This window comes from Triplophysa rosa, linkage group LG7 (assembly GCF_024868665.1).
Source record: "Triplophysa rosa linkage group LG7, Trosa_1v2, whole genome shotgun sequence".
NCBI lineage: Eukaryota > Metazoa > Chordata > Actinopteri > Cypriniformes > Nemacheilidae > Triplophysa > Triplophysa rosa.
Genome location: NC_079896.1, coordinates 19,977,071 through 20,001,990, shown reverse-complemented (window position 1 = coordinate 20,001,990; position 24,920 = coordinate 19,977,071). Strand labels below are relative to the sequence as shown.

The following is a 24,920-nucleotide window of genomic DNA, read 5'->3' as shown; positions in this document are numbered from 1 at the left end:
GGCATTCCCGTAGTAGCCAGGTGTCTAAAAGAGCTTATTTCCATCTCACCACAGCGTGCCACGCCACTGTGCTCTTAGGTGTGACAGGCAGATTCTGGATGGTGAAGGGCACCATACCTGCATCTCATGTCTGGGTCTTCAGCATGCGGAGGCAGCGTTCGTTGACCCGACATGTCCTCACTGCGAACACATGTAGGTAAAGGTGTTGCGGTCACTGCATGCTGTTTTCTTTAAGGTCACAGCCGCGACCTAGTCTGCTTCTCGTCTAGCGGCGGCTACTGCATCGTGGCGGCGGGGGTTATGTTAATCCGCCAGCTCCAGCCCCACGGATCATTCATGCCCTGTCAAGCTCATCGAACCCATCACTGATGGGCGGCACAGGACCGTCCTATAGCAGCTCCACGCAGCGGGTAAGTGATGAAGACGAGCTGTCTGTTGCGTACGCACAGGGATCTTGTGCTTCGGCACCTAGATTGATTTGGCCTGCGGGTCAACTGGGATAAGAGCAAGCTCTCCCAGGCAAAGAGCATCTCTGATTTCAGTGTGGAACTAGACTTTGTCTCCATGACAGCACGCATGACCAACGAGCATGCCCATTTGCGTGTTGAACTGTCTGAAGCTCTTCACACGGGAACCAGCGGTCCCCCTGAAACTCTTCCAGAGGCTCCAGGTACACATGGCATCCTCGGCAAGAGTTATCCTACTCGGGTTGATGCAAATAACCACTTTAGCACTGGCTTCAGGGTCAGGTTATTTGGAGGGCGTGGCACACTGGCACAAGGTGTATTACCATCACGTCTCAGTGCCGTCGCACTCCTGCCCCCTGGTCAGACCTGACCTTCCTTCGAGCCGGGGTTCCACTCAGTTAAGTTTTGAGGCACATCGTGGTGACGACGGATGCATCTCTGCACGGCTGGGGTTCTGTGTGCAACGGGCATGCAGTGTCGGGTTGGTGGATGGGCCCCTGCCTGCAATGGCACACATCAACTGCCTAGAGTTGTTGGCTGCTTGGTTAGCCCTGAAGAGGTTCCAGCCCCTCATTTAGGACAAACACATGCTCGTCCGCTCTGACAGCACAGCTGCCATAGCGTACATCAATCATCAAGGTAGCATACTCTCACAGCAGATGTCACAACTCACCCAGCCTCTCCTCATTGGAGTCAGCAGGTGGTAAAGTCCTTGCGTGCCACACACATCCCGGGCGACCTGAACCAGACAGCCGATGCGCTCTCTTGGCAGACTCCATCCCTGTGCTGTTCAGCTCATTTGGGAGTGGCTCCGGCAGGCACAGGTGGACCTGTTTGCCTCAATGGACACCAACCATTGCCCGCTTTGGTACTCCCTGACAGAGGCCCCCCTCGGCACAGAGGCCTTAGCACATGGCTGGCCGCGGGACCCCAGTGAGCCTCATTGAATAGGTCCTGTGCAAGGTCAGGGAAGAGGAGCAATCATGTACTGCAAGGTGCGCCCTACTGGCCCAACCAGACTTGGTTCTCAGAACTAATGCTCTGACGACAACTCTCCCCTGGCCGATTCCCTTGATGAAGGACCTTCTTTCTCAAAGGAAGGGCACGGTGTGCCACCCGAGGCCAGACCTGTGGAACCTCCATGTCTGGCTCTTGAAAGGGATGAAGAGAACCTGAGTGGCCTACCAGCTCTGCTCTGTATCCACTTAGGACCTTGCTGTGGTCCTTGAGGTCCTACGTAGGGCCCCATTTGATCCCCTCGTGGAAGCCAGGACCTGCAGGCACTCTCTGTGTCCAATGAGTGTCTAGGCCTGGCTACGTGCCCAAAGATCCCTCAACCAGCAGGCGCTCCCCCCTAGGGAGGAAGACCCAACCTTGATGATTCGGTGTCCAGTACATGCCTTGCGCTTCTACTTGGACCGCACGGAGAGCTTCAGAAGCTCTGAGCAGCTCTTTGTGTGCTTTGGAGGGCAGCAGAAGGGGAGGGCTGTCTCCAAACAGAGACTGGCGCACTGGATCATGGATGCCATCACATTGGCATACCAATCACAAGATCTCCCATGCCCACTTGCTGAGCTCACTTTACCCGGGGTGTAGCCTCCTTTATGGGCTTATTGGCTCAGAGCACCTCTGTGTCAGCCCGTGTCTTGCACAATACCAACAGGTATGACCGGCGGCCGACCGAGCGTACCCCTGCGAAAGCACCTTCTCCCCTCCATTAGGTGAGTCAGTGTGCTATTTAGCTTCCCTACTTCCCCCCACTCAGGTGAAGTATAGGCATTTCTTCCATCACTAAGCACTTTTCTGGTAACGAGCCAGGTGGAGCGGCCTGATTACCAAGCCTGGTATTGGTAGTTATCCCTGGTTCAGGTGAACCCCTAAGCCTGAGCTAGTGCTCCATACGTAGTGACTCCCCCCTCTCGGGTTGTCCCGTATGATGCATTCCTCACTCTACGGTTCCCCAGTTGGTGAACCTGTGACCTTCCCTCTGTGGACTTCTCCACCTCTCGTCTGTGCACCCCTCAGATGGGGCCCCCACACACCTATATTCCCATGAGTTCTCCGGACTGGTGAGAACATGCAGGTATATCCACATGGATATGTTCCTGCAGCAGGATGTGGTCTCTGTAGTGCACTTCCTCAGCAAAGGGAGTAGCGCTTTCGTGTGTCCCTTACAGTGCCGGATGGCTATCTCGCTATTAAGGAAGGCCTCCGCCTGTGACGGCTGATGGTAAGAACCTCTCATCTTTCGATATGCTTAAAGTGATGCCTTACTACCCACACTGGAAGGTTATGATATCACAGAGTTATGACACGCCCAGGCCAGTCAGTGTCGTTTCTAGAGGTTGTGACGCAACTCAGCGCTGTGGTGTTTCGTACAGGTACTCCATTCTGTCTCGATACAGCATCAAGAGACTGACAAAAAGGGAATGTCTCAGTTAGGACTGTAACCTCCATTTCCTGACGGAGCGAACAAGACATTGTGTCCCTCATGCCACAATGCTTTGTCATCAGCTGCACCGACGGGGAGATGCCTCCCAGGTTCCTCAGCACAAAACCTGAATGAATGGGGACGCCAGGAACTCTATTCTTTGTGGATGTGTTGCGGAAGTTACATTTGGGCCACTAAAGCACGCATGCACAGTAACTTTTGTTAATGTTGTTGCTTTGAAACATCTATATATTCATATACGTACATTGGCCATTCAAGGGCTGTCACAATAAGATTTTCACTGCATGATTATTGTGGCCAAAAGAATCCATAACAACGATGTTATTGTGATATCTATTTCTTTCTAAACAAATAAATAAAAAAATGATGTGGCTCTAGGGCAAAGGTTTAAACTGGTGCTGAATAATTCACAGTATTATCACAAATGTAGTATTAACTTAATATTGATAATCATGATTCAACAGTTTTACAGTTATTATTAATACTGATATATATTGTCACGCCCCTAGCCCATTCCAGTTGGTTTTTGAATTGCATTTTTATAGTATGTTTGACCTGGAAGAAAAACACACCATTGACCCAAAATCAAAGCAAATTTATAAATACATGATCTGTGTCTGTCCATTCATTCTTTATACCACATATCAGTACACGTGAGTTTGTGGGTCAGTATCTGTGTCAGTAGTATTAAATATATTCCACCAAGAATACACAAGCAATAAAGGTATAGAATGGAATATTCAATTTTTATAAAGGTATACCCATGATGGTTGAAGGCCAGCCCCCACGGTCCAGTGTGCGGCGGTCATCTCCCAGTCCAGAGAAGCTTCCAAAGGAGAAGGTGCTACGTGTGGGTGAGACATCCAGGTGGTCCTCATGCATCAGGAAGGGTACGCCCATTCGCCGCTGACGTTTCTTCCCCGTGTAGTGGAACGGGATGGAGCCTTTTCTCTCTCTATCTTCCCTACGGTTCTTAAACTAGACAAAACAGCACAATAGAAAGGACATAAAGGTGGGTGGCAAAATAAAGCTTCGTAAAGTAATGTTTCTAAAAATAATATAACTATTAACGATTTAAAGTCAACACGAAAATAAACCCTATTTACTTTCCTAATGCATGTTCCAGGTGTTATTGTAAACAAATGATTTATACCTCCAGAACACCCACTTTTTACCATCTAATATTGTTACTAATCTAAAATCCTGCCCTAGTTTTTTCTTATATTCCGCTTCAATCGGAACTGCACAACAATGCAAAGGTAAAATGAGTTGCAAATTTTTTTTGTGTTGCAATTTTTTTTTGTGTTGCTTCATCTTAACACTAGTCATAAATCATTTATCCAAACCTTTTTGAATATGTTCATGCCCATCTCAGTTGAGAGGTCAGGGACCGCTTGTCTCCTGAGGTTGGAAACTGACACTTTGGAGAAGGTCTCAGAACTCAAAGACCTGCCTTCCTCATTACATTTCGCAGTCATATCCTTAAAAAACGAGAGAAAAATGTGCATACATGTAAGAAAACTATTAAAATAATTTTGTCACAGAAGTCTTGTAAATACAAGGTACAAGTTCTTTGCACTTTCTCCCAACACACTGGACATTTGATCGGTCAAATGGTGATTTGTAATTGATTGTGTCATACAACTGCTTGTCACTTGCATCGTGTCATGTCACATCTAGTTAAGATACGTGCAAGCTTGCTCATGTTTTCCCTATTTACTCAATAACATCTGAAAATGGCTGAATCAGGCTCACACCCAGCTAACTAATGTGTTGAAGGGTTAGTTCATTTAGATGTCATTTTTACTCATCTCGTTCCCACCCCGGTGGCTTTCTTTGTTCTTCAAAATCAGAAATAAGGAATTTAAAGTGTTTTTTTAAAGGATATGGGCAATTCCATACAAATGTCATCCTTAAGATGAAAAAATCAAGTTTTAAAAAAGGTTTTCCATATACTGATAGCCTAGGTCAGATGTCAATATTTGGTGGTTTAAATGCTCATCTCAAGTAAAGTCATGTGAGGTAAAGTTTTTTTAAGCATCCATAGTCAGGTGAGATGCAAGTTTTCCATAGTCAGGTGAAGTGTCACATCCATAACAGTCCATATTCCTCATACTTTAAATGGGCACATGAAAATAAAAATAACTATTTTATGGTCTATAAAGAGCCATTCCTTCTCCATTTGTAGGGTTTTAATGCTTCTGGTTTGCACATTTGAATTCACAGAAATCCTACAAAGTATGTTGTCGCTCAAAAATGTCACATCCATAACCCATGAATTTTTCTCTCTTTTAAAATAGATAACACTTGCTTAGAATGATGTCTGGAATCTACAGTATCATCAGAGGTTTAGTCAAATATAAACAGACGATTTAATATAAATACATTGTCTGAGAATTCATATTACAAGTTTTGACTAAAAATGTCACATCCATAACGCTGGAATTGCCCATTTTTTTTATTTTGCGCTTTTTGTTTACAATCAATTGAGACCACCTATCGTCAAGCTTTAAAAGGACAAAAGCATAATTAAATAAGTCCTGAAGACAAACGAATTAGTCTTTGATGCAGTTTTACCCTTACATAACGCGTAACGGCTGGAACAACATTGATATTCACAACACGAGAGTAGAAGAGTGAACTGAAGTGTTTGCATAAGCTCTCGCATAAAAAAGGCACAAACCCAGATTTTCATCAAATAATGGATTATATATTGTTTTCACCCAACCCATTCGTATGCCTTCAGGACACATGCGTAACCACCACCGTCCACTCCCATTACAAACATTTTTTTAATCAGCGTTACACCATCAGGGGTTTGCATGACATGAGCATGAGTAAATTGCGACAACATTTTTATTTTTAGTTGAATTGTTCCTTTAATTTCACAGTGCTGTTTCTGTGGCGGATTACCTGCGTTTTGTGAGTATTGACCAAGGAGGGGGTAGCGGCCACCATGGAGCTACTGCGGGGTCGCGGTAGGGGGGGTATGAGGGGCTCGGGAGGACGTTCGGGTTTCTCCTGCAGTATCTGACGCAACCGCTGCAGGTAGAATATGAGGGCCCAGTGGACACCTTCTTCTGTCCAGTGTGGCTGCATCAAACAACGCAGCACTGCGACGTCAAAGTACGTGGCATATCTCGCTCGCTGTGACACAGAGATACCACTGGGAACTGAGAAGCTTTTGGAGAAAGAGAGAGAGAGGCTTGTGTATAATATGTTGATAGGAAGGGAAGTTCAGACTGAGGTTGCTGAGAATCGTTGCTTGGCAACTGCATTAAGAACACAGGCATCGACTAACACTTTGACAGATGGACACGGAGCCATTACTGTAGCTAGACACTGGCAGCAACTGGAGACTATTTACATAGCATGTAATTCCCTTATTATCTGTAAATCAATTCAATCAGAATTCATTCTATTATATTTTATTTCTGCTTTAAATACTCATATAAATGTTTGTTTTGATTCAGATATTCCCCTGCGATGTGTGTCACCTGTTTGCACACTCACTTCCTCTGCTTTGAAAATCCTTTCTCGAAAGCCTGCTGTGAGGACCCTCCCTTATCCACAGAGTTGCCACGACGACAGCTCTGTTCTGTCACTGAGGGGGAGGAGGAATCAGGCTGGGCTGGTTCACACACCACCTGAGAGCCGAGAGAGAAGAGGAAGTCATGTGACTCAATGATGTTAATGTGGTACGAGGGGAAATGAATATACGACAGGACGGAATGAGCCACGGGGGAATGTGCAGCTGCAAATCCGGGTCTAAATACTCACCGCTGGGCACAGGTTGCCGGTATCGCGAGGACTACACTGGTTGTTCACTGGAGAGTTTCTTTTTGCTGTGTTAAATACAATAAAGGAACATTAAATAATATGTGTCTGTGACTGTGCATATTAATTTTGTATTCATAAAAACATACACATATTAAGAAGAACATAAAAATGCATAAACTTTATATATAATTTCAATTATTGGTCAATATACAGTAAATAAATGTATTTATACAATATACTGTATATATATATTTCGATAAATATTTTTATATTTATATTTATAACTGTTTCTGTAGCTCAGTGGTAAGAGCGTGGTGCTAACAACGCCAAGGTTGTGGGTTCGATCCCAGGGGATTGCACATACGTAGAAACAAATTTATGGGATATTGCGATGTAAGTCGCTTTGGATAAAAGCGTCGGCCAAATGCGTAAATGTATAAATGCAAAATTAATATACGCAGTACACAGACATATATTATGTTAACACAGACTTTTATTCTAGATGCGATTAATCGTGATTAAAATGGAATACCGTTTCCCGGTCCAAAATATAACAGAACAACTTTAGAAAGAGGGTAATTAGCAGAAATCGGACCTGTTACGATGTTGCGCATGGGTTTGATAAGAGCAGTAAAAGCAGGAACGTCAGGTTGACGGTGCTCCCACATCGGTTGCCAAATAACAAGCCCACCAGCCAGTCGAAAGGTGAGGTCAGACTCCTGCCAAATGCCAAATTATTAACACCTGTTAGATTCCACAGTTCTGTGCAATCAACATATCAACATACAAACTAAAGGTTGCAACCTTGATCCGATTAATGAGTGGAGCGAAGAGAAACACAAACAGCTCCACGGTGGCCATGTTCTTGTGGTACAGTTTGGCACGGGCATACTCGTTCTCTTCAGTGGTGCTGTCATTGTGGTCTGTGAGACCCTGGTTCCCTATGGACTGAAGATAGACGCTGCTGCCCCCAGACCAGCCGTGTCCCAGGCCAGGCTCCTGATGGCACTCCTGGGCCGCCTCCAGCAGCATCCAATGCAGTGTGTGAAGGAGTTTCGTTTCAGCTACACCAAGTTTATCCTGGTGCCCTGGTGGAAAGAGACAAGGCTTGTTTCCTAGTATCATGGAAAGATAACCAACAAAACGAATGAAAGATTCAAAAGTAGCAGACATACAAAGCTAACGTTATCAATGAAGCACAGAAAACAAGTCTAGCTTTTCCAGTAGGCTAATCACTTCAATAAAAGATCTATTTACCTCAGAAAACAATTCAGAGAAGAAACAATGGAAGAATGGAAGTTTAATAAGCATTCCTACCCAGTTTGTTGCGGTTGGAGAGAAGGATAGCAGTGCAGTGGAGAACATGAGGCAGAGCAGCCTGGACCAGCTCCCAGCGGGAGATGCTCTGGATGGCCTCGGTGAGAGCTGGAGAGAGCCCGTGCAGTTTATTCTCCACCAGTACCCTCTCAAATGACTAGACAGGACAGATGTGTGAGACAATTTCTTGCCATGTTATTTGTTTACAGAAAAGGAAAGTGGGTTTTCTAAACTGACTGTGTCAGTCATCTATACCCTACTGATACTAAACATATTTGTGTACACTGACATGTAATATACAACGTCTGTATTAAGTCAGTGATAAAGTAACCGCTAAACGATTTACAGGTGTACGGTGAACCTTTCAATTCGTGCGTTAAACTGATTTCTACACATTTTTGTGCCAGAAGAAAGATTATTCACAGGTTGAAGCGGAGTTCACTACAGTATTTTACTTACCACGCAGGAGGCTTCATACTGCTTCCCTAACTTTGGCCGTAAAAACGCGCTGAAACAAACACAAATTTGATTGAGTTAAACTACTGTCACGAATGTGCATTCAAAAGAACAGCGATAATCAGGTCAGCAAGCACAATCAGAGCAACATCGTGATTTTCTTGCATTTTAATTAAGACGAGCCCTAGATACGGCGCTGACAGCGACAGCGCTTGACGAAGGTGAAATATTCGCTTGTACATTTTACACATTTTATTCGTGTTTTCATTGTGACACACAAAAGGAGCAGCGGTAAATGAAACGATGACGCACGAGACACCGGCTCAACAGAAATCCGTTCACTGACTATGAGACACGCATACGAATGAGCGGCTCTGCGGAGCAGTGCAGACAGAACGAATATGCCCATCGCTCGCAGAAAACACCTGTTATGCCACGGCTAAATCACTGACCTGGTCTGCCTCCATAGGAAGGTTTGGATCGGAAACGGGACCCCTCGGCAGTTCTCCTGGTCACTGTCATCCAAGCTCTTTCTTTTGACCATTTTAACAGAACCTGCTGGATACGCGGGTGCGGACGCTCCGCTCACAGATGGATTTGGTTCGCGGGTATCATCACTGTAATATTTCACATCTGTGAGAGTAAAATGGCTGCAGGTCTTGACTCGTGTCGACACCACCCCGCAGAACGGCACTGAAAAACCGAATCCACTTGTCAATTAAGGGCCACTGACCCACCGGTTTAAAGACACAGCTTCATACGTAATCAATGATGCGATGGACTCCCTCCGGGTCTTAAATGCCCCTCAAGAAAATTAAACGGGGCTTTATGGCAGATTGCTTGCATTGTATGTAACACTACGAATACCATAAACTATTGTGGTAAGAAGCATTTTGGTTAATATGGATACTACAAATAAAACCAGAAAAATACAGGGTTAATTTGGTGAGGGGCTCAAGAGCGAACTACTGTAAGCACTTTGCAAACACTTAATATCAAGCTTTGATCGTACCGAATACAAAATGTTTGTACATTTTTCTGCAATATATAGAGTAACAACACGTGTCCTTACTACTAGTAAAATTAACAGTTCTGTAGCTCTAAGGTGAAATAAAACACCTTATAATATGAATAAAACATTGGAATGTCTTTTGTTTCCACAAAATGCCATTTTAGCACAATTCATTTCCGAGAATAACTGATAAAATTCATGCACAATGATTTTAGTAAATCCCAAAACACTTTATTTACGGTTTTATTATTAATTCTGTTAACAACGCATTATCAAATCGTTCTTTTTTTAATGCCACGGAATGACAAAGTACTGAACCTATTAAACAATAAGAAAGTCAACTGGGAAATGATCAAAAAAACAAAATCATATGCCCTGCATTTAACATCTCAATGTTGGGAAATTGCAAATTGAAACTACAAATTCAAGTAATGTAATTGTGATAAAACTAGACTGATAAACTTTAGTGGAGGATTAAAAAATGTAGTAATGGCAAAAATCTTTCTAGAAAAAAACTGTTAATAAATAACCTATTCAACCAGGAAACTATTGGAATCATTATCAATTATCTGGGTTTTGAACTCTCTGTATACCAACATTTGTAGTCTCATGAGCCTCCTCCTCCCCAAGCAACCTCTCACAAACATAAATATACACAAACACACACAGCATCTCTGAGCCACATTCACATATGCTAGGGACAGTAAATAACAGGGATACCAATCTGTGCGACTGAGACACTATGGAAACTAAAACCATAGTAAAAGAACTGTGAAGTCTGAGTTTCAAGACAAAATTTGATAACACTCAAGATGTCCGTAAAAAATTTGGCGATCCCATGAACGTTTTTTATGATAGCACTCAAGTCAGGCAGGCATGATCTGTGTTGGCGGAAACCAGAGGTTTGTGAGATGTGAATGCCGTGGTTGGGTTGGCATTCACACTTGGGTCTCATGTGCGTCTCATCTTTGGCTTCTTTGATTGGCGTTTGGCTTCGTCAACAGCAATCCCATCCCCGCTTGCTTGTGTGAGTCCTCGAACACCCTGGATCTGATTAACCAGCTGCAGAAGAAGTGGGATCACCTGGAAAACACAGAAACATCATTGTCTTCAGTAAACTATCCGCTGTGATGTCGGTAAATGTGGCTTTTATATATTTTGACAGGAAACGAAAAGGTACCCGCTCATGATTATACACAGCAAGTAACAGCAGCAGCGTAAGAGGAAGGGCAATGTACGATCCTTGGGCAACATCTTGATCTGGTATTTTTCTCTGTGGAAAGCAAAAGCAAAACTGCTAAATGAGATCTGTTATTAAGTTTACGTATGCAGTAAAATTATTATAACGAATGAAGCCATTAATACATTTATTTAATAAAATAATTAAAAAAAATTCCTAACCTTTGGGTTAAAAGTCAGTGTTATGTGTTTGCTGTAACCAGAGGTCGTGAAGGAGACCTGTGGAAGCTTAAAATCATACTGGGAGCGAGAGAGCGATGTGTCCAGCATCAGCACATAACTCTAAAAAAATAAAAAGTACAAATTAACGAAGAATTGAATGAAAATGGAGACCAGTTACACACCAGCAGGACATATTGCCAGATGAATCTGAAGTTATTCGTATGAGGCATGTTGAAAAATCCAAAAACATGAATCATCTATCAAATTTAAAGTGATAGTTCACACAAAAATCAAAATTCAGTCTCTTGTCATTTCAAACCTGTATGACTTTCTTCCGCGGAACACAAAAGAAGATATTTTGAAGAATGTTGTTAACTGGCCCCCATTCACTTGCATTGGTTTTGTGTCCATACAATAGAAGTGAATGGAGGCCAGTGCTGTTCAGTTACCAACTTAGTTCGAATTCAAAATATCTTCTTTAGTGTTCTGCAGAAGAAAGAAAGTCATAAAGGTTTGAAATGACAAGAGGGTGAGTAAATGATGACATTTTTGGGTCAACTATCAATTTAAGTTATCTTGCAGATAAAGAGAGATTAAATATGGGTGTACTTCATCATCACGAGGCAGGGGGGCAAAGTGGAAGAACAGTGACTGGCCGAGCGACACGCTCTGGAAGGGATTGTCGAGGTTGTCACTCTTGTAGAGCTTTACCTTTAGTGAAAGAGGTAAACCAGCAATGACTACAAGATCTGGGCAAATACAAGAAACCACCTTTTAAATGAGTATCCAAAAAGCTACCCAAAGAGTTGGAAGATGTTCAGGGGAAGTGATGACATTGCCACTCAGATCGAACTGATTGATCTGTCTGAAAGTGATGATGTTTATTCCTTCGATATCACTGTTGCCCACCTAAAACGGGAATATATAGAAACGTTAAGTTGTGGCAAAACAAGGAATAGGGTAAAAGGCCCATCCAGTACGCACCTCAATGGTTTTGTGTGGCGGCAGGGCTCTCTCTATATGATCATTTCCTTCTCCTCTCAGTTGAATGTTGTAGTTACACCCAGGCTGACAGTAAATAAAAAGAACAGCATTGATAAATGTTTTAAAGATTCTTTGCTTGTGTAAATAGTTTTCTCTAGTGAAGTCTCACCAGTAAGCCTCGGAGTCTGAAGCGGCCCTCTTCATCGGTTATTGTGTCCTCACTGTACATGCTGCATTCTTCCTGCCCCATTGCTTCAACAGCGACACTCTGTTCTGCATCGCCACCTAGTGACTGCACTGTCCCATAGCAACTAAAATACAACAATCATATCCACGATGAATTCAAACAAGTGCTGGCTCTCTCTGTAAGCAATATGCAGGTTGTACACGACCCTCGATACGCATTATAATCTAAGGTTAGGCTAGGTTAATACATTTATTATAATTATTTCATTCCCATTTCAAATGTCAAAAACGCAAAAACGAGAAACCAAGCAGGTGGCATGTTCTTTACTTACTACTATTAAATGTACTTTAACCATTAAAAGTCTTCTTTGATTTTGACTCTAAATCAATATATCATATCTTTACATCATTAAAATACCCAAAACAAACAATACCCTTTAGAATTTTTAGTCCAAAGTTATGTCCATAATTTCCTTAGCCTCACGTTGTTTCAAATCTGTATACATTTCTTTGTTCTGTTGAACACAAAAAAAGATATTTCGAATAATGTAGGAAACCAAACTCTTCTGGGGCACCGTTGACTACCATAGTAGTTTTGTTTTCTACTATGGAAGTCAAGGGTGCCCCAGTGGAACATTAAAATGTATACAGGTTTGAAACCAGGTTTGTTAAATTTTGGGTGAACTGTCCCTTTAAAAGAAAATGTTCAAATGTATATGCTGTATATATTAACCTGTAAGCCGTCTTAAAGCCAGTGATGGGAATATGAAGGACCTGCCCTTCCTCTACTGTGATCATCTGTGCTGAGGGCTCAAAGCGGAACTCCTTCATCATAGGCTTGAAATAATACTGTCCAGGACTCTGAGATGGGGGGGAGATTAAGATTAAGATTATTTCACATTAACAATACATGCGCTCATGTGTGAAATGTTTAGGGTTACGCCTTTTCTAAATAACATGTTCTCTGTACACCTGTATAACTGTATGAGTAAAATTGAAAATATGTTTTGGAAGTTTAAGAGAAACAGAAACGGATGTCAATAAAACAGACAAGACAATGCAGGGGCTGAGGAGGATTACCAGGTTGTTGAAGGTGAGGAGGCCGGTGTCCTGAGTAAGCAGGTTTGAGCGGAAGTTGGCCCCACTCAGAGAGAGCAGAACCCCAGAGAGAGGGACACCGTCCTCTGCCTTTATCTGAAAGACAAGTTAAAAAAAACATTTCAATTCCCAGAAATAGAAACATTACAGCTTGATGAAATGCTGCATTTTGTGTTATTCACTAAACATTATAAAACAACAATTTTGTAATTACCTCAAAAGTAACACCTGCCAAGGCAAATGCCTTGAAGTATCCTGTCTTCCCCTCCACAGGAGTCAGGACAAAGCCTTCTTTACTGGCACTGATGTCATACTGAGAGTCACTATGTAAGGGTCCAACACTGGTGTAAAAAAAAGGAAAAAAATGATTTTCAGTTACATTAGTATAAAACACTAGATGACATTTCAACATGACAGACAGCACTTTTAGGTAATTTCATTGCAAGAGAAAGATATTTGGAAGAATGCTTATAACCAAACAGATCTTGCCCCCCATTGACTCCCATAGTAGGAAAAATTACTTTATTGTTTTTTTTGTTCTGTTGAACAAGAAGAATGTAGGACAGCCAACAGTTCTGGGGCACTTTTGACTACCATATTTTACCGTATTTTTTCCTACTATGGTAGTAAATGGGGGGCAAAATCTGTCTTGATATAAGCATTCTTCCAAATATCTTTCTCTGTGTTCATCAGAACAAAGAATGTTTTACAGATTCGGAACAACTCAAAGCAATGTGACCAAATGATGACAGAATTTTTGGGTGAAATATCCCTTTAAAACACCATGCTTTTGAGTTATTACTTTTTCTGCCTCCTGTCTGTTTGATAAAATAAAGAGAAAACATATCATTTAAAAATGTTTGTGAAAAATTTAAACACCTGTAGGTTCCGCTCTCATCCGTAAGAACCGTAATGAGAGTTGTTGTGGCTCCACTGTCCTTAATGGAGATTTCTACACCCTCCAGCGAAGGAGACACCTGTCCCTTTAGGAAAAGCCCTGCCCGGCCTGCAATCTCCACCATCTGACCTGGACAGTTTTCTGCCACAAAAAAAAATCGCCACACAAATGTAAAAACTAACCTTATACCGCTTTCACACTAATTTACAGAAAAAAACAGGGTTTTCTGGGATTGTTTACGTTTTTGAATGTAATATATCTGATTTGTCATTTGTGGAATTAAAGGCGCAGTGTTGATATTTGAAATCAATATCCTAAAAATACACCACTACAGCACAAAAAACACCCTTGTCTTTTTTGTTGCGCCCTAAAAACAGAAATGCTTGTTGCTGATTGGCTATGCGAGTGTTATGTCGTGTGGATCACTCTGATTTATCTCCTATTCATACAGCCGGGACTGTGTGCTAACAAAATATTTTTTCAACACACACAGAGAGAACAGACATCTATCAAAGCGTTTCTCTGAAGTCTGAACATGGGTTGAGCCAATGTTACTTGGGTCTAGAGTTCCTCTAGGGAAGCTCCTCACACACGTCTACTGCCCAGAACAAGATGCTCATTCATTTGTGACCTATGAGACCTCTCGTGAGACGTCTCGTTCATTTCCCATAGAGAACCACAGTCACAAACGCAACCCAAGTTCTTTTTCAGTCGACTCATCCGACATCTACAGGACACAGACGATTTGTTCCAGTCTGTATTCAGGTCACCTTAAAAGCTCATGACCTTAAGATCCCTTCTACAACTCAACAGCGGGAATGTCTAGGGAAATCTAATCTACAGACTTACAAATAGACAGTTGACTGCATACATTAGCATCGGAAAAGCTAATAAAATGACAACAGAAATGATAAACAAGGGTTTGGAAAATTCTTTTAGAAACAAACCTCCGGTGATTGTTGCTTCTACTTCAGGAGGGTAAAACAGAAACTCCTTGGATGAGGGTGTAACGGTGATCTTCTCCCCAGCCCTGAAACCAGCAAATAGCAGAGATACAAAATTAGGACTACGCAAGGAATGACTAGTAAGAGATGACAGTGTGATGTGCTGCATTTTGCGTTTACTCGTAATATTTTTTCACAATTAGAATTTTCAGAAAATTTAGTTTCAAATCTAAACTAATATGCAGCCCTACACAGAATTCTGCAGTATCACTACAGTTTGTTTTTTCTAAAACAGGAAAAAAGAACGGCTGGCAGACTTTCTCCAAACATCTTACCGTGCCCAGTAGGAGAACTCATAATGAAACGGCTTTTGAAGTTCCTCCGGTTTCTCTTGCACAGGTGGGTTCTGCTCTTCTCCTCTTTCTTGCTTCTCCTTCCTACGGGCAGCTATTTCCAGAAGTTGCTGCTCTCGTCTCTGCTCCTCAACTGAGAGAAGGGGTCCCAGAACCAAAGCTGGCTCACTTTCAATGGAAGATCTGCCAAAACAAAATGAGGACCCAGATACAGTTATGACTAAGTGCAACGTTTTCTTGTCCAGACAACGTCTTTGATGTTGGTTTGGTGTGTCGCAGCCTTTAAAACAACTTCACTCACTTAATAGTGACTGTGACATCCAGCATCTTATCAGTTATGATGACTCCAGTCATGTGGTGTCTGACAGCAGTAAGGGTTAAAATACTCGGGGCAGACCTAAAAACAGGTGGAAAACATCAGAATCGATACAAATTTATACAGAAAATTGGGTATATGTACAACTGATTAAGTTATGGCGACTTAATACAATGTTACACAACAACCTATTTAGATTTCAAAATACACTGCAAAAACAGTTCAATGAGCAACATCGTATCTGAATTCTAAGAAACGCTTGACACTTCTGGGCACGTACGTGTTGTAGGTATAGTAGTCCTGCTCAAACTGGTGACAGGAACGTGGAGTCACTTTGTAAACACCTACGAATAAAAAGAAACATGTTACATCTTTTAGCCTTCAGAAGCTTACAGAAGAAAAGTCTTACAGAAATGAAAATTCCCTCAAGATTCACTGATGTTTATAACTAATTTCTTTTGCTGAACACAAAAAATGTGGAACCCAACATGTTCCATGGGAGTCTATTGGATTGTTTTTGCTATTTGAAGCTTCAACAGGTAATGTTTGTAGAAGGATGGTATATGGAAAATGACATAAACATCTATATTTACAGACGTGCTCAAATTTGTTGGTACCCTTACAGCTCATTGAAATAATGCTTCATTCCTCCTGAAGAGTGATGATATTAAAAGGTATTCTATCATGTATACTTGCATGATTTTGGTTTGTCATAGAATAAAGCAAAGAAGCTGTGGAAAGAGATGAATTATTGCTTATTCTACAAAGATATTCTAAAATGGGCTAGACACATTTGTTGGTAATGGTACCCCTTACAAAATATCTACATAATTGGATTATAGTGATATTTCAAACTAATTAGTTTCTTTAATTAGTATCACACATGTATCCAATCTTGTAATTAGTCATTCAGCCTATTTAAACGGAGAAAAGTATTTGCGGTGCTGTTTGGTATCGTGTGCACCACACTGAACATGGACCAGAGAAAGCAAAGGATAGAGTTGCCTGAGGAGCTCAGAAAGAAAATTATAGACAAGCATGGTAAAGGTAAAGGCTACAAGACCATCTCCAAGCAACTCGACATTCCTGTGACAACATTTGCAAATATTATTAAGAAGTTTAAGGTCCATGGAATTGTAACCAACCTCCCTGGGCGCGGCCGCAAGAGGAAAATCGACCCCAGATTGAACAGAAGGATAGTGCGAATGGTAGAAAAAGAACCAAGGATAACTGCCAAAGAGATACAAGCTGAACTCCAAGGTGAAGGTACGTCAGTTTCTGATTGCACCATCCGTCGCTTTTTGAGTAAAAGGTTGAGGACTCCACTTTTGAAAGAAAAACATAAAAAAGCCAGACTGGAATTAGCTAAAATTCATATTGACAATCCTTCTGGGAGAATGTCCTTTGGACAGATGAGTCAAAACTTCTGGACTTCTGGAGCGAAGCGCACTGCCCAGTGTCAGAAAGCTCTGTCCCAGTCGCAGGTCCTCCAACAGGATAATGACCCACAACACACAGCTAAAATCACCCAAGAATGGATAACAAAACATTGGACTATTCTGAAGTGGCCTTCTATGAGTCCTGATATGAATCCTATCGAACATCTACAGAAAGAGCTGAAACTTGCAGTCTGGAGAAGGCACCCATAAAACCTGAGACAGCTGGAGCAGTTTGCTCAGGAAGAGTGGGCCAAGCTACCAGTTAACAGGTGCAGAAGTCTCATTGAGAGCTACAGAAAACGTTTGCTTGCAGTGATTGCCTCTAAAGGTTGTACAACAAAATATTAGGTTAGGGGTCCCTTCATTTTTGTCCATGACATCTTCATTTGTTTTATTATTTACAATATTATGTTGACTAAAAAATCAAAAGCAAAGTCTGATTTCTATTACATATGGAATAAACAATGGTGGATGCCAATGACTTTTGTCAGTTATTTCAGAGAAAATTGTACATTCTTCGTTTTTTGTGGAGGGGTACCAACATATTTGAGCACGTCTGTATAAACATCTACCATACCATGAGTAAATGACAATTTTCCATTTTGGGTGAAATATTTCTTTAAGCTAACCTACAAAACTGAAGTAAATACTCACCTGGTTTGGACAGACAGAAGCGATTGACACCTTTAGACAGGTTGTAAATGCCAACATTCTCTGGTGTACTTCCATCTTGGAAAAACTCCTAAAAGTATTGAAAATCATTAAAGGCATTCATTTCAGACCAGTAATGGCTGATTTCATGCCACTATACGGTCGGTCATTGTTGACTTGATATTGGCTAAATGTCAATGTGTTTTTAGGCCTCACCAAAGTGATGGCATGGGACAGCGTGCAGCGGAGCAAGTATCCAGTCTGTCTGAACTCCACTCCCTGAACATCTGAGTCCAGTACATCAATCTCTACTGACTTGTGCTTCCAGCACCATTCCTCCTGGGTGATTGCCACTGTCATTATAAACAGACAAAATTACTAAAACATCCTTCTTCAAAATCAACAACTTTATATGGGAATAGGTCAATAATTGTTTTACAATCGGCCAATCATTTTTTCTAAAATATGCTATGGTACTAACTAGCCACGTAATACACCATAATTGTTTATTTAAGGTCGCCAATTTCCTCAATTGTCTCTCATTTACTATAATTGCATTTGTGTTATATCGACCACTTATCAGGCAAACAGTGCTTTTCTAATATCGGTATCGGCCATTAAAAAACCCATAGCGGTTGACAACTATTAAAGATCCGTATTTACACCGTTCAAGTTTATCCATTACAAACAAATTCTGCAAAAAGCTAATTTTGCCATAATCTGATGCAAGAATCTGTCAAAAACAGAGCTTTTCTCCCTCACCTTTGTACTTGCCGGGTAACACATTATTAAAAGTGAAGCTGAGGGTTTCACTGCTGCCAGAAAGCTGGAGGTTCTGCCTTTCTCCCTGTCTGCTCAAGGGCTGAAGGGTGACGGTCAGATCTCCACATGCCACTGAAAAGATCATTCGTTCATTCGGTCAAAAAGAGAACGCACTGCATCCCAGCAAAGCTAATTCACAGCAAGTGCTGCAAAATGAGCTCACCGAGACACGACACAGAGCCAGAGACAGATGCTATGAACTGGGTAAAAAGAAGGTCGGTGATAGGATGGTCCACCAGTGAGACGTCGAGAGAGTATGGCTGCAAAGCAAGTCCGGCCTTCACTTCGGCTTCAGGCAAAGACACCTGTAGCGCAGTACACAACACATTCAATAAAATGTGACTACAGTACCTTTAAAGTCATGTGACGTTAAAAAAAGAAAAGCACTACCTGAACGCTGTAGTCATCCGGTTTTACTTGAAAGCAGAACGCTCCCTGACTGTCGCTTTCGATAGTGCGTAAAACCTGATCTTGTCTCTGGGCCGAGAGCGTAACTTTGTAGCGGCCAAGCTGTTTAACACCCTCAGGAAGACGGCTGACTAAGATCTGACCGCATACGCTAAACCTGAGAATGGCAAACCGATGTAAAGTCATTTTACAGTTCACTTAAAGGTGGCTTCTTTTTACTCCGACCACAGTTTTACAGATGGTTCACATATCCTTACCCTGCAGTGATGATGTCCGGCAGCTGAGGGGTGCTGGGAGCAATCTTCACAGTTATTTGCTCAAAGAACATCAGTTCCTTTTGTGTGTTGATGGTGTAAGTGCCTGTAGTCATATTTTCCAGTCGGAATGAACCATCTTCTTTAGTTTCAGCTGTGAAAAACACCATATAGGAGAGAAAAAAGACAAATCAATATGTCATTGATTTGAATACTTATGAACACGTTTGAATGACCAAGACTGATTATAGTACGTTATGACATTTAAATATATCATCCCAGTTACCTTTAATTTGGTTGTTAAGCATAACAACAGCGTCTGCAACACCTTCTCCATTGGGACTATTCAGAACTCTGCCCATCACTGAAAATCCCATGACGCGGAACACAGGCTGAAAGAAACGCATTACGGGTGTAAAAATGAGTATTAAACCAACGTTCTGTATGTCAAGATTGACTCTAATCTGCTTATTTGTACATGACATGAAAAAATAACCATTTTTACATGATCTGAACTGCATTTAACAGGAAACAGTTTGGACACTCACCTCCAACATCACACTGTCATGCTGTACTTTGAAGTCCATGCGTGAAGGGGCGACATCAAAAGTGATCCTCTCGCCTCTGTAATACGGGACCTGTAAGTCAAGATCATGAGCCGAGCTATAAAACTAAAACATAAATATGCGTATTTACAGTAGATGGTATATAAAATTTAAATGTAGAAAAATGAAAACAAAAATGTAGGTGACGCTGTATCTCAATTGGTAAAGCATTGTGTAAAGGGGATAGTTCACCAAAAATAAAAATTCGGTCACTATTTACTCTCCCTCAAGTTGTTCCAAAACGGTATACAATTCTTCGTTTGGTTGAACACAAATCAAGATATTTGGAAACTAAAATTTCCGAGGCATCACTGACTACCATAGTAGGAAAAATTATTGTTTTGTTAAACACAAAATTAAAGGCGGGGTAACCGATTTCCGAATTACGCTTTAGACAACTGAGTCGGGCCGAGTACCAAAACAACCTTGTAGCCAAATCAGCAGTAAGGTGCACAGGACGGACATTAGCCGAGCCGAGTGCTGACGAAAGCGAAAGATGGGGGTAGGGGTGTGTTTGTTTTGGTGATTTGAACATCAACAACGGCTACAGATATCGGACACCCCGCCTTTAAATATTTTGGAGAATTTAGGAACAGTTCTGGGGCACCCTTGATGACCATTTGAATGTTTTCTACAATGGTAGTCAATGATGCCCCAGAAATCTCAGTTGCTAACATTCTTCCAAATATATTTCTTCATGTTTAACAAAACAAAGTCATTTATACAGGTTTGGAACAACTTAAGGTTGAGTAATTCATGACAGAATTCTCATTTTTGGGTGAACAATCCCTTTAACAGCGCAGAGGTCATTTCAATTCCCAGGGAACCCATATATGGATCAAATGTATACCTTGCACTGTAAGTCACTTATAAAAACATCAAGCAAATGCATGAATGTAAAAACTTACCACAGTGTATTCACCACTTGGAAGGCAGGGAAAGGAGAAAGTGCCGTCCTCACCCGACTGGGCACTGCACAAATACATAAGGGAGGGGTTGCCAGCTAAAGTCCCATCTACAGGAGCCACACTGCAGCCATTAATAGCCTAAATACAAATGATCTGAATTACTACAATGGTACTGATTCCAAAGAAACGATAACATTATAAAATTACATCCACTCAAATCCCTAAAAGAGAGAAAATTCGTTACCTCCTGTGTTACACTGGCAGAGTAGAGGAGGAAATTGACTCCTCTCATAGGTTCACCATCGCTCTGAACCTCGCCAGAGACATCATAGCCTTTCACAATCAAAGGAGCTGAAGCAGGGGCATTTTCATTCGACAAAACCACAGTGGTTGAGCTCTGTGTGGACACAAACAGAGTCAACCATCAAGTTCACAAAATCTCAAAAATTATGGCAAGTTCAGAGCAGAGGCCAGAGGGGTGGATTGTGTCACACACCTAAGCCTAAGAAATTGTGCAAAGAGCTCTAAAAAATAAGAAGCAAACAAATTGGGTCACCGATTCATACAATTTTTTACATTTTAGAGAATAATAACAAACTATTAATAACACAGAAAAAATAACAGAAAATGCATTGTGACTAAATAAATCCATTTCGAAAGTTTTAGTCAATTATTTTGTTTGTTAATGTAAAAAAATGTTACATGTTGGCATTATTTGTATCACATAACAGTTTTATACTTTTTGGCCATGAATAAATAACGAATGAGAAATATTTCTATGGAGTAAAGTTTTTTTAGTTTGCTCTGTCCAATAAGAGTTTTTTTCTTTTCTTTGTTTTTATGAACAATTTAAAGGGATAGTTCACCCAAAAATACAAATTCTGTCATCATTTACTCACCTTCGAGTTGTTCTAAATCTGTATCAATTTCTTTGTTCTGTTGAACACAGAGATAGATATTTGGAAGAATGCTTATGACTACCATAGTAGGAACAATTACTTTATCATTTTTTTTGTTCTGTTGAACACAAAATATGATATTTGGAAGAATGTAGGACAGCAAACAGTTCTGGGGCACCTTTGACTACCGTTGTAGTTTTTCCTACTATGGTAGTCAATGGGGTCCAAGAACTGTAGTATTCGTCCGAAAACATTTCTCTGTGTTCAACCAACAATGTTTGGAACTAGAGAGTGAGAAATTCATGACAGAATTTTCATTTTTGGGTGAACTAGCTATTTAAATTGTCTACAACTAAAGAAATGTTGTTAATATATAATCAAATTATGACACATTTTTTTGATGATTCACAAAAAATGTAAATAATAATGTGCACACCCCTCTACGCATTAAACTATAGTCAAATGTACATAAAAAAGAGGCTTTTAAAAATAAATAAAGTATTGTTAACCAGTTTTATCTGGTGTGTTAATCCATTTCATTGAGAACTGTTTTGTCAACAAACCTGTTCCAGGGTCCATGTAGCATGAGAAGCTGTAATGTCATAACTTCCTGGAAGCACTTTGAGGAAAGTATACCTGAAAAAACCAAGACCGGTCAATTACAACCTAATAAAAAAACATGCTAACACCTTATGAAATAATAAGTTCATATCTACTCACTGGCCTGACGCTTGTGTGAGGACTGTCTGAAGTACATCATTTTCTCCTGCTTTTCTTAAGCTAACTTCAACCCCTGCAGGACCCAACAAATGTCCCTTACTCAAAATCTGAATCAAAAGGTAAAAAGAACAGTTTATACCATATGCAGACGTACAAACTCAAATGTATAAAATTGTACATTTTAACTTACAGTTCCCAACACTGAAAAGCCTGTAAACAGGAAATTGATGTCTTGTTCTTTAGTGCAAATGTCATTAATTCCATCAACATGTAGGTCAACCGTTGTTGGTTCTGTGTATGAATAACAAACAACAAGAAATGTGAAAAGCAAGTACACCCTATCAAACACCAAACAGGAAGAGTACATTTACACATTATTTTTTTCCCAGGATAATTTCAAAACCAACCACTATTAAATCATTTCTTACCAAAGCTCCATCCTGAAGGTGGTTCAATTTTTAGAACAAAATCACCCTGTAAAAAATAGCAGACCCTATTAACAAACACACAGATATATGGAAAAAGTGGGATAAATATTGATGGACGCAATCATGATGCAATTAAAAAAATTACAAGATTATTACAGTTTATTTTTTCAAACAATATTTCAAACACTTACTATTTGTCTAACAGTTTAAATGCTTCTTTATACAAAAAATGGATATGTATTTTAGGGGTCCCTCGCAAAAGGTTCATCATAATTGGGGGTCCTTGGCATGGAAAAGTTTGAAAACCCCTGTTCTACAAGACACTTGACAATTTTACTAGACAGACAGACTTTTGAGAAACGGTACCTTGTCGTAGAGTGGGATCATGAAGTAACCATTGAAAGGTGCACAGTCAGTCTGGTATTTCAAAGAGCCCTGCTTAGTGTACAACTTTATCTGCAATACAGAGAAAAATGTTTGCGCCCCCGAACCACGTACATACAATATAACTATATATCTTTTTTTGTATTTCCTTAATTCTCTTTGGTTTCTACACCTGTGAGGGAATCGTCATAGAATGTGTAGTAGTATGTTAATCGGCCTAATAAATTAATAGAAGCTCTTCCTAGTAAGTTACTATGAACTAATTGGCTTTATGGTCTTACTGAAAGTTATGTGTTCATGTATTTAAGTGACTGCTCGGAATGGGGCGAAGATAATTAGTCGAGACAGGTCCGTGGTAACAATATGAAACATGCTTAAGTACATGGTGGGTTATGCTGACACTGCTTGACAGTAGCGTTAGCTGTCATGCCACCTGCTAACGTTACATACATACCGACTATGCGATCTACATACCATAAACAAACGTCTTAATGAAAGCAGATGATGTATATATATCAGTGAAGCTGTGTTGCTCAGGCGTGATCTAGTTAGCTAGCTAGTCGTTTTCAACCAGCGATTTCATGTTCTTACCTCAATAAGTGAGTAATTAATTTCCACATCTGACTTGACGAAACCACCACATCCAACCAAAATATCATCAGCACAATTTACAACTATTACATGCCAGAAAGAAAGAATAAAAATCGCTAGCTCCCCAATTCCTCCCATCGTGCAGCACTAGGGGTAGTAGTGTAAACTGACATACAGTGCGCATGACTGAGACGGGCTCAGCCAATCACTTTAATGAAAAGTTATTTTAGCGCAATCCTATTGGTCAGTCCGACCGGTGTCTATATTCATTGTTTCCATTGGCTGTTGCAGGAAAAGAACTCAAAAATCAGATAACCTGGTTTTTCTTGTGTGAAACGTTTTTGCTTCATTCGTTTTTTATTATAATGAATGATATTTCATTACCAGATGACAAAATTAAGAAAATATCACAGTGAGCATAGGCCATAGGCATAGCCATGCCATCACGGGTAGATGAAAAACACAGATCATGTCGATATGCTTTATCATTGGGAGGTTCATGTTATAATAAATGGTCATATAGTAATTTACTCAACACTTAATGTGATTGGGTTTGCATAATTGTTTTTTATTTTTTTTCCTGTTTATGTAATGTTTCTTAATATTTTAAAACATCACTAAACATATTGTATTAAATTGTCATCTTTATTTTTTTTCATTAGAAAAAGGCAAGTCTCAGGGCAAGAGATGTTTAACATGTAATATAAAAAAGCTTTGTACGGTCTGCCCTGTAATGTGGTTTTTATTTTTCTGTTTATTTGAATTATTTTCTTTTCTGTTTGTTTTGTGTTCATATAGATTTTGAAATATCACTGTTCATTTTGAGGGAACTCCACGCTGTGTTGATGACAACACTATGGGAAACGCCCCCTGTGTGAATGCATCTGAAGAGCTTTGGCTCTTTCTTGGCCCTCAGATCTTTCTGGAGCCCGTGCTGCAGCTTCTCCCGTCCCGATTCAAGCTTAAACACTCAGCCATTCTATTTTTGAGGAGATGGATGTCATGAGTGTTGAAGTGGAGGATTTAGAAGTCTCCCCATCTCTTTCCTCCAGGTATGAGGAGTTGCTAGAGGTAGTCACCCGTGCGGTGGCCAAACTTAAGTAGTTAAGTAGTTGAATAAGCCATTCTCCTCTAGAATATCTGTTAA

The 24,920-nt window shown here is 40.8% G+C and overlaps 2 protein-coding genes across 2 annotated transcripts in view; both read right to left on the bottom strand.

The window, feature by feature from the left end:
• LOC130556548 (protein unc-80 homolog) overlaps positions 1–9,259 on the bottom strand; it is a 58,681-nt gene extending 49,422 nt beyond the window's left edge. The window contains exons 1-10 of the mRNA XM_057337662.1: positions 8,925–9,259; positions 8,476–8,524; positions 8,017–8,173; positions 7,504–7,787; positions 7,295–7,418; positions 6,700–6,764; positions 6,433–6,566; positions 5,833–6,100; positions 4,266–4,400; positions 3,681–3,897 (exon numbers count right to left, since the gene is read on the bottom strand). Of these exons, the coding sequence (XP_057193645.1) occupies positions 3,681–3,897; positions 4,266–4,400; positions 5,833–6,100; positions 6,433–6,566; positions 6,700–6,764; positions 7,295–7,418; positions 7,504–7,787; positions 8,017–8,173; positions 8,476–8,524; positions 8,925–9,016 (1,525 nt within the window). The 5' untranslated portion in view covers positions 9,017–9,259. The remainder of the gene's footprint in view (positions 1–3,680; positions 3,898–4,265; positions 4,401–5,832; positions 6,101–6,432; positions 6,567–6,699; positions 6,765–7,294; positions 7,419–7,503; positions 7,788–8,016; positions 8,174–8,475; positions 8,525–8,924) is intronic.
• Positions 9,260–9,704: 445 nt separating this feature from the next.
• Positions 9,705–23,936, bottom strand: nomo (nodal modulator). Its single transcript, XM_057337665.1, has 31 exons — positions 23,774–23,936; positions 23,165–23,254; positions 22,799–22,844; positions 22,561–22,661; positions 22,371–22,477; positions 22,214–22,286; positions 20,996–21,148; positions 20,752–20,889; positions 19,787–19,876; positions 19,525–19,630; positions 19,242–19,392; positions 18,967–19,141; positions 18,740–18,881; positions 18,517–18,648; positions 17,971–18,107; positions 17,758–17,845; positions 15,945–16,008; positions 15,650–15,745; positions 15,331–15,531; positions 14,999–15,081; positions 14,033–14,192; positions 13,368–13,494; positions 13,136–13,249; positions 12,789–12,916; positions 12,039–12,180; positions 11,870–11,953; positions 11,684–11,794; positions 11,495–11,596; positions 10,886–11,005; positions 10,665–10,757; positions 9,705–10,567 (listed from the first exon to the last, which is right to left on the bottom strand). The coding sequence occupies exons 1-31, from the start codon at positions 23,909–23,911 to the stop codon at positions 10,436–10,438; spliced, it is 3,624 nt and encodes a 1,207-aa protein (XP_057193648.1). The 5' UTR covers positions 23,912–23,936; the 3' UTR covers positions 9,705–10,435.
• Between the last annotated feature and the right edge of the window lie 984 nt (positions 23,937–24,920).

What these genes read in the sequence shown, in the direction of transcription:
- nomo (XM_057337665.1), bottom strand. Translation starts at nt 23,911, where the DNA reads ATGGGAGGAATTGGGGAGCTAGCGATTTTTATTCTTTCTTTCTGGCAT. An exon ending in CAAGTGGTGAATACACTGTG is followed by an intron (nt 19,877 to 20,751) that starts GTAAGTTTTTAC and finishes CTTGACTTACAG; the next exon opens with GTCCCGTATTACAGAGGCGA. An exon ending in GCTTAACAACCAAATTAAAG is followed by an intron (nt 19,393 to 19,524) that starts GTAACTGGGATG and finishes TGTTTTTCACAG; the next exon opens with CTGAAACTAAAGAAGATGGT.